Source organism: Calypte anna, chromosome 12, assembly GCF_003957555.1.
Source record: "Calypte anna isolate BGI_N300 chromosome 12, bCalAnn1_v1.p, whole genome shotgun sequence".
NCBI classification, from domain to species: Eukaryota; Metazoa; Chordata; class Aves; order Apodiformes; family Trochilidae; genus Calypte; species Calypte anna.
The window spans coordinates 21141119-21156521 of NC_044258.1; the positions used below are offsets into that span (position 1 = coordinate 21141119).

Here is a 15403-nt window from a genome sequence, read left to right on the forward strand (position 1 = left end):
TAAGCCACCTGCCATGTGAGAAAATGACTAATGCTTCACCACAGAAGCAGCTTTTCAGCACAGTAGCTGAAAAGTAGTAGTGTTTGCTGAAAGAAATTTGCTTTTAAAAACAAGATCAAACAGGCTTAAGGAAACATACAAGGAGACAATAAAGACCAAAGGTAAATCTGAGTAACTTACTGCTGCTGCTGTGGCCTCCTCTCCACCTACATAGATAGAAGAAGCAATCTCCATCATGGCCAAGTTTGTGGGAGCATCAGTGGTTGAAGACGATCTGGGCCGACCTGACTGAATATCTTGGCCAGACCTCCTGTTGATCTGTGGGCTTCCCTTTGGGGCGTCTGCCTTGCCCCGCCTGCTGTGCAGGCTCGTCCCTCTCTTCATTTTAGGTGGCACTCTGATCTGCTGAAGCACCCGGTTCAGAGCTGTGGGGTGGGTGGAGACACCATCAATTTCAGCACAGATGCTTTGGCTTTCCAAATCCACATCAGGCTCCATATCAGCCTGAGCTTGCTGAACATCATGCGGAGAGACGGACGACCTCCTGCGCTGATGCTGGAAAAGGTGCTTCAAGCCTTGACCAATCACATTAATGTTCTCCAAAGCATTATGGGTTATTTTTGATAATTTTTGCTCTGATTCATGTTGTTTTTTTGTCTCTTGATCTTGGGATTTGCCTCCAGGATCAGGGTCATCACAAAACTGTTCAATGCCAGAGGGTTCCATTGATGACACCCAACAGGTCTACTTGACTATTCATACATAAATACGTCCCCTGTCTTTAAAAGGCTGTGTTTATTTTAAAAATGCCAAGATTGTCAGCCAATTAGGTGTGCAATTGCTTCAAGAGTGACTACACATGCAGCTGTGCCACGGTGATCTCATGCTTATCTAATGTCAAACAAAAGAGTCATTATTATACATCCATGCAGAAAGTAGTGGGTTAAAAAATCTCAAATGCTCAAAACATGCCATAAACAAAACATATCAGTTTTCCAAGCATCCCTCCATGTGGTATTACTTGCACCTAGGTTGTATGCAGAAGCCAAAGCTTGCCTGAGACAGGTCATTTATTGCCTAGGGGAGGAAGCTCAGCATAAAGAGCATAGGAAAGCAAGAAAGGTGAAAAAGCTGCTCTAAAGGGGGGTAAGCAAGGAGGAAACAGTGGGGTTTTGCTTATTAAAAACAAGCCCAGAATAATATCTAACAGAAAATGAGGTTAAACTTCCAAAGAGCATGTTAGTCTCTTTGGCAGAATTAATTCTCTTCCTTGACAAAGATCTGATATTTTGTGCTTCAAATGCAATGTCTGCTCTGCCTACCTGATGTTCCCGTAGAATACCTAACTTCACAGTATCTAATATATGCAAGAAAACGGGACATTTCCTTCCAAATCAGTTATACATTTCCAAATAGTAAGAAATGGCATATTACTGCCAACATCTCCTGATGGCCCTGGAAACTAGATGAGAAAACCTGTCTTCAAGCAACAACAGGCAAATTAAATGGTTTCAGTTAGCAGAGTCTTGTCCATAGTTCTCAGAGAAAACAAGAATGCCTTTTAAAAGGGGATTAAGCAACCAATCGGAAAGGGAGCAGCACCACGGATGTACGACTCAGCCTCTAGCTGAGAGGAAACGCTCAGCTTTTCTCCAAGAGCTCAACTTCTACCTACCAGCAGGGCTCAGGCAGTAGCTGGTTATAGACATTGCAGCTGAGCGCTTATATAGCAACATGCTACTGGATAAGTACAGGGAAGGAGGGAAGGAGGGAAGGGCACAACATCTGAAAGAGTTTCACATCAGCACCATGAGATCACATGCTTGGAAGCTGATCATTGTTTTCTTGCAGAAGAAAGCTTTGATTAGGCTTCTATAAATACTGAAATCAGGTCATGGAAGTCTACCTCAATCTTGGCAGAAAGAAGACTGTGCTTTAAAAAACTAATTTTATTTGAAATGCAACGTATGTTTGGAATTTGAGAGCATTTTTTTTTAACAGCTGCAGAAACATAATGCATTGAAGTTACAATTAGAGCTCTCTCAATTTTGTGCATCCAAAACCTGACACAATGGGTTAAACAGATATTCCAAAATGCTTTCCAAATTGGCATCCAAAAATATCAGAAGAGCTGCCTCACACTCTTTTTTTCAAATGTCGCTGCAATCAGCTGGAGGCAAGATGAAATTCCGTACTTAAAGAAAGCAAAACACTGAAATCATACAGGATTTTATCTCAGTACCTCCAATATGTTAGAAGCATTGAGTTTAAATATATTGGCCAGTTTAATCAATGCTGCACTAAATGCAAAGAAATAAACTACATCCCAGGAAAATGTAACATATTTACCCATTTTCATGCATAAATTCTGTGGCAGAAAAAAAAAAAAAAAGGTGCATACAACCTTTTATTTTTACATATATAACACTTTCTTAAATGACTTAAAGTGCATTTATGACTAGTATCATGCTTTGACTTTTGAGCTCACTCTTCCTTATTATTTCGTTTTTCTCATGTAACAAGTTTTCCAGAAAGTTGAATTGCAGGTCTCCACTCACTTTAACTTTTGGGGGAAAAAAAAGGCACAACTGTATTTTCCCTTTCCATCAAACAGACCAAATGTGAACAAACCTCGCTGGCTAAAAGCCAAGAGTTCCAAAATTATTTGGCATATAAAACACAAACCTGTCAGCTAACCCATAGCTGCCTTTTTCATTTTAGCTAATTTCCTCCATTTTCATTTTTCAGACAAGACTCCCTGAAGAACTGCAGTTCATACCAAAGATGCCCCAATACACCCTCTAACCAGTTTCAGTTTGATCTCCTGAATGCTTTCCATCCAGATCATCACTGGTAATACTGCTGATCTTAAAGAAAACCAGTTCAGCCTGACTAGAGATCCAGGCATTAACTGCTGGAAACCATTAACTTGCTCAAATTAGCCCTATGCCAATTTATAAACCAGAAACAAAATCAGTTCACAGTCAGCTCACAAACAAGTCACTGCTACCCCTGTGTATTCTGTGACTGATTTTTGAAATTACAACTCATCTTAACCTTGAAAAAGCTCCTATAGGGAGCTTTGTGGTCATTCATCTATTCACATTTCATATGACAAGCCTGTTGTGAGCCTGAAAAGAGCTTTTCAAATTCTGTATCTGTTATGAAGATCCATCTAACTACTTACTTGTCCTAGTGGGGAAAAAACTGATCATAAATGTGAAGAACTGTGAGTCAGCAGAGTTAATTAGCACATTTATTTGCATTAGTTTTGTGCTCCTCCTCTCCCACCCCCAATTAAAACCACCTTTATATTCTGTTTGAAGGAGGAAATGAGTACGTTATAGCATGAAGTTCAAAAACAGACAACTTTTCTTATTTGTATGAGAATACATTAAAATTCACAATTCCACACTCAGTGAGACTGAACAGATGTTATAACATTATTACATCGCAGAACATACTAATACAGTCCTTAATTTGTGCAATTATTTCACAGCAGCAATGGGAAACAGAACAGTTCAAAAGGAGAAACTGGCAAAAAAAAGAAAAAACAACCAGTATTAGATAACAGGATATATAAACTAGTACTTACCTCCATCACTTGCCCTTTAGCATGGCTGACATACAGCAGTCCCTCCACTGAACAAAACTGCAAAAGAAATTGAGTATGAGATGCAGTTCTTGAAAATAGAAGGAAAGATGTACATAATCAGCAATGTGAGCGTGGTTCCAACTTCTAGACATTTTTTTCCCCATTTAAATGCAAATCCTTCTGGGAGCTAGGCTATTTTAAACTCTTTCAAATAAATGAAGGGATACAAATCCAATTGAAGTTAAAACTGAATCTCACAAAGTCAATCAAGAAATTCTTATGAGGGAGCGTTTTTTCTAAGTGTTTATGGCCACCAAGTGAGCACTGGAAGCACAGGCAGATCTCAGGGCTCTCGCCTGCAAGGTCAGACTGGTTCACACAGGTTTTATTTTCTACTCCTATTTAGTCATTCAAATGTTCCAGGCACAGGTCAAACAACTTGTTTATCTGGAGTTCACTAATAGAACGTGAGAACTGTGAGCATCTTGAAACACGAGCACCTTTCAGTTTATTTCACAGGGACACCTCTGTAACCTTGGCTGAGCCACCACTGTGCCTAACAGCAACCTCTGCCAGGAGGCCAACAACACCAGACCCTGCCTTCCACAGCAACAATCCCTTCATTTTTCAACAAAAGAAAACAGAACAGAGCATTTGCCTTTTTGTAGAATATTTCAAGTATCTATTATTTCTACTGTATTTGAAGACCTTAACATTAATGCTTAAGTGCAACTTAAGGAACTTAACCCCCATGCTTGTGTTACTCCATAAGCAGGTCAGTTTAATAGAGCTGTAGTTCCCAGCTGGCACAGAACTTAAGTAGATGCTTTCTATCACACCTGTTTGGCAAACAAAAAACAAAAACAAAAAAACAAAAAACCACCTAACTAACCAACCAAAAAAACCAAACCAACCAACAACAAAAAAAAACCCATAAAAACCCCCAGCAAGCCACTTTCCAGTTGCTTCAGGATACAAATTATTTTTATTAAGAAACAGACAACTTAGTTTGATAAATCCCACATTATTTCCAGAAACTCACCCCAAAATGGATTCTGTATCAAGGCTATCAGTTTAGCGAGAAAAACTAGAGGGGCCAAACCACACACTGGAAAACCACTTACTATTGGAACTGGGAGCCCTATCAAGTGATTTCTACCCACAGAAGGATTAAGGTATTTTAAAGGCACCATTGCTCAACAGCAATAAGCAGCAAAGCAAGTACAGAGAGAAAGCTCTGGGTGTTCACAACTAATCCTGCCAGAAAGAGGAACTCAAGAGAAACTGGAATGGGTGTAAAATTCAAGGGGACTGTGGTCTGGAAAACATTCAAAGAGGAAGAACAACAGTAATGAAGAATTTGATCCACAAAAATGACTTCCCAACACCCAGAGATACAGGTACATTTAACTATTATAACAGTTTTTTAAAAGTCAGAATAGAGAGCTATAGTAGACAAGAATGGAAGGAAAAGATGTACAAGAAATAAAGAATTAACACAAAGAAAATTGACAAGATGGCAGAACACAAGGGAAATAAAAGACCAGAAAACACTATTTTCAATGGAAAGGATACTTGCAGTTTACACAACATAATTCTTCTCCCTCCTCCTCCAAAATTCACCCAAGTCTTCCCGGAACCCTAGTCAAGTCCAAAATTTAAAAAATGGGAAGCAAGAGAACAGAGAGAGATATATAAGCCCCTTTCCTGGCCACAGCCCTGACAGTACTCCATGGGAGAACACAGTATGGTTTAAAAAGCAAACTGAAAGACAAAACCAGAAAAATTCAGCATATTAAATAGTGCAGCTCGGAGAGACAAGGTGAAAAAAACAGCTTCAAGTATGTGTAAAGCAAGCTAAACTTCTGTTTAGGTTCTGAGTTTAAGATTTTAGATAAGGGGAATGGCCCAAAGCCAGCCACTTTTGATGAAACAATACTGAGTGGCAGGTGGTCACTGGCACAACCTGCTGCCATCCCAGTGCAGTGATGGAGAAAGCTCCCAGCTCCCTTGTCATGTGGACTGTGACAAGGAAAATCTGCTACAGAAATATATACTTGTGTCTGCCATGTTTAAAATGCAGCTTCAAGTGCTGAGTCCTTTGCCAAAACAAGCCACAGTTGTTTGAAGAAACCATTTCAGGCTGCTTTATCAGTTTTCACTATTGCAGGGATATGGAGCAGCAATCTGTTCCAGTTTCACTGCAGCAGACAACTGTTTCACTAACATGACTAAGGCCACAGCTATGGAGGTATCTCCTGTACTCAGCCTGTTCAGTCATACAGCCACAGTAAAAGTCTACCTTCACATACCAGATGAACTCTGCATGTGCAGAGCTGAGAAGGAGTAATTCCGTTTCTTTTAGCTTCCCCCTCTTCTTTAAAGAAATCTTTCCTGTAACAATTTAATTGCTTGAAACATCTCAAGTATTTCGGCAGTCAGCTGCATTCCTACCATCCGCTTTTGCTATTAATATTTGCATTATCTGGATCAGATTCCCCAGCCTCTGGAAAAACACATTACTAGGCCATGCCATCAGGAGAGGAAGAGGCAGGGGGGGAAGAGATCAAAGGTGCTCTTATCCTCAATGCCTCTTTGACAGAAGATGCTGCTTCTTGCTGTGTGTCAAAGTTGACTTAAATGTCAGGAACAAGTGAACCACAAAGTAAAAATAAAGGTATTTTTATTTCACTTCCAAGGGAAGACAAAAGGTTACACTACAGCTTTTTCAGGCATTCAGGCATTACAGGGAGACTTTCAAGCATGCTATTCACAAAAAAAGAGATGGGCTCTCATTTTTACTCCTTGCAGATTCATTTGTGATGCCAGCACAGAAGCTGGCAAGATTTAGCACCTATAGTTCTAAAAGAAAGGTTTATTCCAGGCTTGGAGTTATAAGACAGTTAAAGCAAGTTAAATTATGAGGCTTGTAAAGAAAGATATAATCTACCACCAACCTACACTACATGCAATTTTAACATGTACATTTAGCCCTGAATTTTTAAAGTATCATATTTACAATGACTCGTGAAAGAACAAAGTAGAACTAACCTGGCACAGAGTGGTAAAACGCTCCCCCTGATGACTCAAAACCAGTATTAATTCTCTGATCTTTCAGAAGTGTTGGCTCAACTTACTGAGAATAAAAGACAAATCAAAGGAAGGTTTCCTTTGGCTCAGCAAAATCCCAATGTTTTTCCCATTGATCCAGGTGGTCTTGATATATGAACTTTTCATATATTAAGTATATGAAAGCCTTCCACTGACATTTAGCATCAAATGAGTTACAAAGTAGAAGACTGACTTAAAACCATTTGCAAAGAGTGACTCAAATTATATTCAGTCCTGAAATGGGGAAAAGTCTGCTAACCCCTATACTACAACCCAGACCTTTAGCACACCTGCTCCAAACTATGTACCTTAACCACTCTCTACAGACATGAAATATGGATTCAAAAGAAGCAATATGCATCTCATGTGACATTTCCCTCCATGAAGGATACCTGTAAAGCTCTACTGTATAAAGACCACTATCATTGGAAAAACCTGCCCACAGGCTGCAAAACCTGATGCCTCATTGCACTGATACTGCTTAAAATGTGAGAGAGAACAGCAAGGTAGACAAATTCCACCAATGGCTTACATTGCTCCACTGCTTCCAAATACCATATTCATGACACAACAGTCCCATCCTCACTCTTCAGAAGAGAACTGTCCTCCCTGAGCTTCAGTTAGTCCAGGGAGCTTTTAATTAGTGCAATTCTTACAAAATTATATTAGTATAACAGTAACAGCCACAATATGGGCTGATTTGTTTCAATGGCTCTTTTTTTCTTATTAAGTATTAGCAAGTCCCTCCCTGCACTGCTACAAACAAGGTGTTCAGTTTGCCCATTAAACACTGCTTGGTATCCTTCAGCCAATGCCTGACAGAGGCTGAAAGGATGTACCAGTAAGATACTACCCTACCCACACTTTCTTTACCTACACTTATTCCTAAGAATCTGCTACCAGCTGCCTACAGGCATAAATGTGTTTTTAACCTGACTCATTATAGCCACTTCTCCATGTCTCAGGCTGCTTAAGCACAACTTGAGACAAGCAACAATAGAACTGAGTCAGTATGTTTTTAGAAGAAACAAAGGCCTACCCTTTTTGAACATAAGCAATAAAAACAGATGCCCATCTATAGGTCCTTCTAGTATGTCTAGAGACAACACATACAAGTTGCAAACATAGCACAGCTAAGCAGCCACACACAAATACACTAGCTCTTCAACATCCACCTCCACAGTCAACTGCACAAAGACAACAGTTAACTATGATTTTGGTATAAAGAAATTTGGCTTGACGACTTGCTTGCCAATGAGAATCAAGCAGTAATACATTGAAAGCCTCAGCCAAAATCAGAATGTTTCCTCCCACATTCATGGCAGAGTCCACATGAAAAAAAAACACCAAAACCAACACAAAACCTTTACCTAAAGCAACACAAAAAGACATCAGAAATCAGCCTAAAGTTTACCTGCCACTGAGGAGATGCAAGCTTATAACCAGAGCCTAAACCAAGCAGGACCCATGTTAATGGCTCCTTACAAAACCACTGTTCAGTGTGGGAGGAGCTGAACAGGAAGAGTGGCACCCAGCTGCAGCAGGAAGGCTAAGGAGGGAGAGGCTGCACCAACTGGAAGCTGACACAGCCAAGAACCACATCCCCACACACCTATAAAGGACTGTTTTCCACCAACACCTCCACCTTGCTAGTCAGACAGTCACCAATGGCCCATATCAGGCAAGTTCAGTCATAACAGATCCTGACCAAAAATTGCTCCTTTTCCATGTCACACATTTGAACCATTCTTCAGCCTCACTTGCAGTAACACACCCCCATGGTGATATTACACCTCACTAGGTGACCTACTAAAGCTCCTCCAGCCCTCTGCCACAGGCAGTGATTTGCAGACACTGAGCCTCTACGGGTGCAGTGCTTCTATCAAGCACAGAAAAGGTTACAGTCTTTTTGCTCTAAACTAACATACCTGGAAATAATGAAAACCACATTTATTTGCTAACAAGATAATCACAACAGCAACTAGCTTCCAGGAAAATTACAGCCAAAACTCCAGAACAAAGACAGGCCACTAAGGAATTTTTTAAAGGAGACCAACCAGCTCACAAAAATCTGAAAAATACTGAAATTTGCCAAATTTATCTGTGAAGAAACTGTAAGCAAGCATCTGCAAACTTATCATAACCCATCAGACAAGTGGAATAAATGGCACTACCATGCTTCCCAATACTTCAGTTCCCTTTAATGTTCTTTGGAACCTTTTTAACACTTTGTAGGGCAGTTCTAGGGTAACACTTCTCCAGTGTACACAACTTCGTCTTTCAGATCACTTCTTCATATCAAAACTTTAATCTTATAATCAAATTCCTAGCCATTTCACGGATTAGTGCTTACTTTTAGTAATGAGTTTGAATAATGAACCTGCAGTTACTGCAACCTACACTTAAAAGATACTTTCCATGAAATAATGTTTACAAAAGTGGATCAACCTCAATTTACAGAGGACATAGAGCTTTTTAGGCAAACCTTTTTGAGAAAGATGCCTTGTTTTTAACTGATAGAATTACAGAGATCATAACTTATTTCTATGCAAAAAAGGCATCTACTTGCACCTAAGGCATCTAAGAATCCAAGTCCCTGATAAACTACCTGAAATGCATACCAAGATAGTTACGGGCAGCTCAGCAAATTACTTCACTCTTTAAGTCCTGGTGCTTATTTTCATGAAAGCAGCTCACAGGAAACAAAAATACTTTTCTGTCCAATGATATTTTAGTGAACATCACAGTCAAGTAACAATGTCCAGGTTAGACTGAGAAATGCTTTTAAAGACCCCCACGTGAAGTTCTGCCTGCTTAGCACAAATATTTCTCAAGGTCTCATCCCTTGATCTCAGCGCTGCTTGTAAGAGAATGGCAAGAGGAGTACAAGCAGTGCAGAAAAGGATCCCGTTCTCAACCTCAGCACTGCACTGCCCGTGACAGCTTCCAGGAGCTGGACTGCGTCTGTTCAGTCCCGCCCTGTTGTAGGAACAGCACCATGTGTTCAGCCAGCCTGTTGGGTAGGTTAGATCTGCCTCCCTCCAATATCTCTCAGCTTAATCACTGTAGCTGGTGAACAAAACCTCTGAAGAAAAAAGCATGTCTGCTAAACATGTACTGTGCAGCAATGTAGCATGCTAAATGACTGTCAGGTATCTCCCTTCAGCATATTAGTTTTCCTTTAAACAAACAAAACTAATGAATAATCAGACTCCTCTGCAAGGCAGAGATGTTCTTGGGTACCTTTTCCTGTAACCCACAATTACACGGTAACATTGTGACTGCTCTGGAGTGTTAGCAGAAACAGTAAACATAACCATTTCCAAGTGGTTTACAAAAGGAGACTCAACAGATGGTATCAGTTCACACTGGCCTCTTAGCCCATCCACAGGAAGTATGCTGACCTCCTCATTCCAGGTTCAGAATTTAATATGAAGTACAGCTAAAAGCATTGAGGTAAAAGACAGCTGTGCAACCTGGTAAACTTCTCTCCATCTTCTGTCACCTGGGACAGAGCTGGGACACAGTCACAAAGCAGAGCCCACACAGCTCTGTCCACTGCAGGCAGACTGCCCTATGGGGCTGCTGCTTTCTGTCAACACAAGGCTGTGCACTGCCTTTTGCACAGGAGGGCAAGCAAGGCCTACTTCTTTTCCATCCTTCACTGAAGATGCTTTCCACTTCAAAGGAAGTATCTTCTCAATTCATCTGAATGTTTTATCTAGCCAAATAGAGAAACCTAGAATTCTCTTCACCCTATCACCAGATGGCCTTTTCTTCCCATTTGTCATAAGTCATGGTAGGCATACCTACCTCAAAATTGCTCAGGCAGGCTTGACTCTTTGCATAGATATGCTCACAGTTGTAATCCAAATGTCTTCAACTGAGTTTAATTTTAAAAATACTCGGAAGTATAAATTCCACAGGAAACAAGAAAATCAGGGGAGGGAAGGAGATATATGAATGCTTCTACATGTGCTGACAGCTGCAGTCAGTAGCATAGGTCATTTTCAGTGTAAAACTTGGCAACAAAGCTTCTTTGTAGAGGAGAAAGACCTGCCAAAATTAACAACAGAACAAACAGCATTAACATTTGATAACCAACAAAACAGCACCACAACTAAGAGTCTCCTTTGAAAAAAAAATTAATTCTTATTTGAAAGACAGCATTTCTGATAGCTTTGACATATTTAAAATTAGAAGCAACCTCTGAAAATACCTCAGACTCTGAGTACTTCAACATAACAATCTCAAGGAGATAAATTCTCTAAGCATTCAGATACTGCTTAATCACAACAGAGCATAAAGCACAGCATCACACCAGAGTAGGCTGCTCAGGAGATGCCTCAGTGTTCACTATGTATTTTCACACAGGAATGCTTGTGGGACAAGTGTCAAGTTGAAGAACTAAGCTGCTGTTTAAAACAAGGACCAACACAGAGAGTGATGGAAGTCCAACACAGCATTTACCTAAACACAGCCCTTTATCTAAAGGGCTCCCCAGACACAGAAGGACATTCTTGAACTGCTCAGGTTGAGGGCATTACTTCTTCAATGGTCATGCTTGTAGCCCAGAAGTGTGCTACTAAGGGCTTCCACCTTGCAGAGACATTTGATGTTAAGGTGTATGGCCGAGGAACACAGTTCCTGATGGGGTGGTTTATGTTACTTCCATCCTCCACACTTCCACTCAGATCTTTATACCTTCACACCTTTTGCCCACCATGAAGTGTCTTCAAGCTTCCTCACTAAGCAAATCTTGTAGTGGAAGTGATGGAACCCACTGTACATCTCTTGTTGGTAGATGTTACTAAGGCACATGGGGTATTTCTGGTATCACTGGCCATAGCAGCTGCACACTGTTCAGCTGACAAGCAGTTCCAGTTCTAACGCTCATGGCTTTTGGCACCTGTAAAGCTCAGAAGCCACTGCTAAACCTGAAGCTCTCTACTCCAGAGGCCTGTCTCTGAAAATCCATTTTTAGAACACCAAGATCGGAGCTCGCTTACATGCCAACACAGTGAAATAACCAGGGTCTCCATTACCTCACCACAAGCTGGTAGAGGGGCGGGACGGGCGCAGGCGACCCCCAGCCCCCGGGTGTCACAGCTGCCAGGCTGGGCACGCCGGCTGCCCCGGCTCGAACCCGCCCGCCCCAGCAGCGCCTTTGCAGACATTTCTGCGCGCACGTACCGGGCCCGCGGACTCGGGAGGGGCTGGCGGCCCCAGGGCGGCACCGGGCCCGGCACGGCCCCGCGTAGGGCGGACATCGACCCCGCCCCGACCCCTCCGCCAGGGGCACCTGCGCCACCGCCCCCTCCCCGCCGCCCCGGCATCCACGCCCGCGAGCCCACCGGGCCGGAACGCGGGGAATGGGGCGGGAGACCCCGTCCGGGAGGGCTCCGAACCGGCCACGGGGAAAGGGGGCGGCGGGAAAGCGCGGCCGAACAACAGGTCTGGCAACGGCTGAGGCCCCGGCCCGGCCCCGCGGGGTGCCTGCAGCTCCGGTCCCGCCGCCCCGCCGCAGGGTTCCCCTCAGACGCCCCGGGCCCCCCCGGGCCCCCCTAGGCCCCCTGTCTCGCGCTACCCACCGGCCGAGCCGAGCCGAGGCCCCGCGCGCGCCGCCGGCGGTTGCTCCATCCCCGCGCGCGCGTCGCCAGAGTGTTCGCCGTGGCCGCGCGCGCGACGTCAGCGCGCAGCCTCGAGAGGCGGGGCGGGGAGCAGCGCGCGCGGCGACGTCCGCCGACGGGGGATAGGGCCACGCGACAGACCACGCCCATCAACCTCTCCTCCTCGCGGCCGAGGCCACGCCCACAGCCACCGCCCCGCCCCCCGGGCATGCGGGGCTCTGCGGGGGTGTCCCGCGTGTCCCCGTGCCCGGCCCTGCCGTGACCCTGAGCCTCGGCGTGCAGCGGCAGAGCTGCCTGTGCTGCGGGGAGGACACACAGGTGGAACCGGGCTGCAGGGTGGTTTGTGACCGTGCGTTTGCTGGAGGAACAAACACTTCTGGGATGCGGCATCCGCAGGTGCTCCAGGCAAGGTGTCCCAGTGTCCCACCACCCCTCAAGGTCAAGAATTTCTTCCTAATGCCTAAATCTACCGTGCTCAGGGTTTTTATGACCATATAGAAACTCCTGAAACAGTCATACCGTATTGTACATATTTTAGATGGGCTCCTTGAGCTGCTGCGTCTGGTTTTCCACCATCATTTTCACCTAGCAGTGAGTTACAGTGTTCTGGAAAAGCACCAAGGACCAGGACCTCAAAGACTCTGCTTCAGCTGACCTGACCATCTCTCTTCATTTGAACAGCAGTGTTATCTAGGGTGACTGTAACTGTGTATTTTTAGAAGGCTGCACCCTTTCCAGAAGCCGATTTGATGAAAAACCTTTCATGATCTGTATTTGTCTCATGTAATTAATGTGTTTAGCTGCAAAAAACACAGAATTTACACAACTTGACTTTTATTTCAAATAAGTGCCCATTAATTCTTACATTTTTTCACATAAAGCTCAAGAATTAATGAACCATCCATTTATCTCTCCAACTCAAATACCCTTCTCATCATTCCCTGCTATTTCTTCTCCCCACATCCCTCTCCCAGGTCTCTCTCTCATGGGTCCTGAAGCTGCAGAGCAGAGACTGGCTGTGGCATAGGGAAGGCAAGAGCTGTATGCTGAATTCATGTTTAAGTTAGCCACGGGGTATTCAGAAAGGACACGGATCCTGACATGCCAAGCAAACCTAAAGACAAGAAATGATACTGAATCTTTGTCTACTAAAGTGAACATGCACCACGGTCACAGCCAGAATTCTGCTGCAGAGTGAGGGGGGTGATGGATGTATCATCTGCCAACGGCTTCCCCCACCTCGCTGCCTTCCTTCTTTGATGCTTCAATGGTCAAATAACCCTTATGCCTTTTCATAAACAAGGCGGTCACCTAAGGTCTGGCCGGGCATTGCCTGGTTTGCAGGATCTAAGAAATTAGTTCATTTAAAGCTGACAGGAACTTTGTTCCTTCCCCTAGCTCATAAAAAAACATTTTGTGGAATTAGTAAGAGATCTTTTTCTCTTTAAACGATTTTCCACCTCTCCTCCTTGTCAAACCACATGTTGGGATCTTGTGTCAGCACATGGGAACAGACATTAAATTTGGCTTTAAACATGAGCCTAAGAAGTACAGCATGATTAAGAACATCAGATTCAAAAGTTCAAAGGCAAAGAGGAAATCTGTGCTTTTAGACAACTCACAGAAGCGATGAACCAGATAGCTGAGGAAGTAATCAAGAGTACACTCAACCCTCTCTGCAGGTACTGGGTATTGATGTTTTGCTTATTAATTATATTCCTTCTTTACATACTTTCTAATAGGACTTTCTGCAATATATTTCTGCATATTTTATCTTGCACTGTGTAATTCATGTTCAAAAAATATTTTATATTCACTAATTCAAAGAGGGGAACATTGCAAATCTACAAATAGGCATGCAGGGAGAGGCTTTTATATCATAGCTTTATAGCATCTTCTCTGTTGCTTCAGAACAAGTGAAGGCAAAAGAGCTCAGTGCCTGTGAAAGTCAGACAGCACCATGTTTTTTTGCATGCACAGCCCAGATCTGTGGACCTACATGTACCTATGGACAGGAGCCAACAGTTGTTACAGAGACCTCTTATTTGGACACTTACCTGAACTATCCCTATAATAAAGCCCTAGAGTTTCAGGTGATTGATGTGCCAACTTAAAATCCATTCACTCCTTGTACAGAAGAAAACACTTTGAGCCTCACTGGTCTCTGTCCAACACAGTGGCTTGTGCCACTTTGCAAAGTGAATGCAAAATAAGCACAGCAATTATTTTTCTGATCTAGTAGCTTTCAGCACAGCTCTTAATACTCATTTGCACAAGGAAGTCCTGTGACAGACTGTGGGTCTAAATAGAACATAGGAGGATGATAGCTGGGCTGAAACACCAAAGCAAATAGCTTGCAGGGGCTAAAACTGGGAAGGGTCCCTTTGTGCTTCTATAAATTTATTTTGATTCCTACAGGGAAAAAAACCCCAACAGAACAGCTTGTGGACTGATTAGATTTACCTTCCTATGCCTTCCTAAAAATATTGCGTTTACTATCCTGATCAGTTCTACCAATGCCACCCTTGTTTTGTTAGCCAGACCCTTCAGTACAATGGGAGTTCCCAGCCTTGTCAATACAAACCCTTGTACCTCCAGATCAAGGGGGGGTTTTTGTCCTGTCTTTGTATAATTTTTGTTCTGTCAATAGGGAGTTGCTGGGAAGAAACCAAGTAGCAGACTGAAGATGGACATGAAATAACGAGGTGAATTGAATGTAAGGGACTGATAAATTATATTCAGATTAAAGCTTAGTTCTTTAATCTCCAGTCACTATAGAAACTAACCCTGCTGACTGCTGGGATACCATTTCAGAAGAACCAGCAGGCTTCCGTTATACTGCCAGAAACAGTGAATAAAGAACATGAGCTACTCTGGGAGTTTGTTACAGAGAGAAACACAAGCTCTGGAGGGCAGTTCTGGTTAGAATGGTGAAAAACATTTGCTGATCTGACCTGGCAAAAATCTACCTTTTAATGAAGCATCAGGTCTCAGACAGATCTTATAGCAACAACCTTGAGTTTATGACTGCCATTCTCTGATTCCCTTTTACTTTTGCATAGCTCTT

At 43.0% G+C, this 15403-nt stretch overlaps 1 protein-coding gene across 1 annotated transcript in view; it reads right to left on the reverse strand.

The window, feature by feature from the left end:
• Positions 1–12353, reverse strand: part of TMCC1 (transmembrane and coiled-coil domain family 1) — a 70678-nt gene extending 58325 nt beyond the window's left edge. Inside the window, 4 exon segments of the mRNA XM_030458286.1 lie at positions 181–891; positions 3596–3652; positions 10520–10762; positions 12298–12353. Of these exon segments, the coding sequence (XP_030314146.1) occupies positions 181–726 (546 nt within the window). The 5' untranslated portion in view covers positions 727–891; positions 3596–3652; positions 10520–10762; positions 12298–12353.
• Between the last annotated feature and the right edge of the window lie 3050 nt (positions 12354–15403).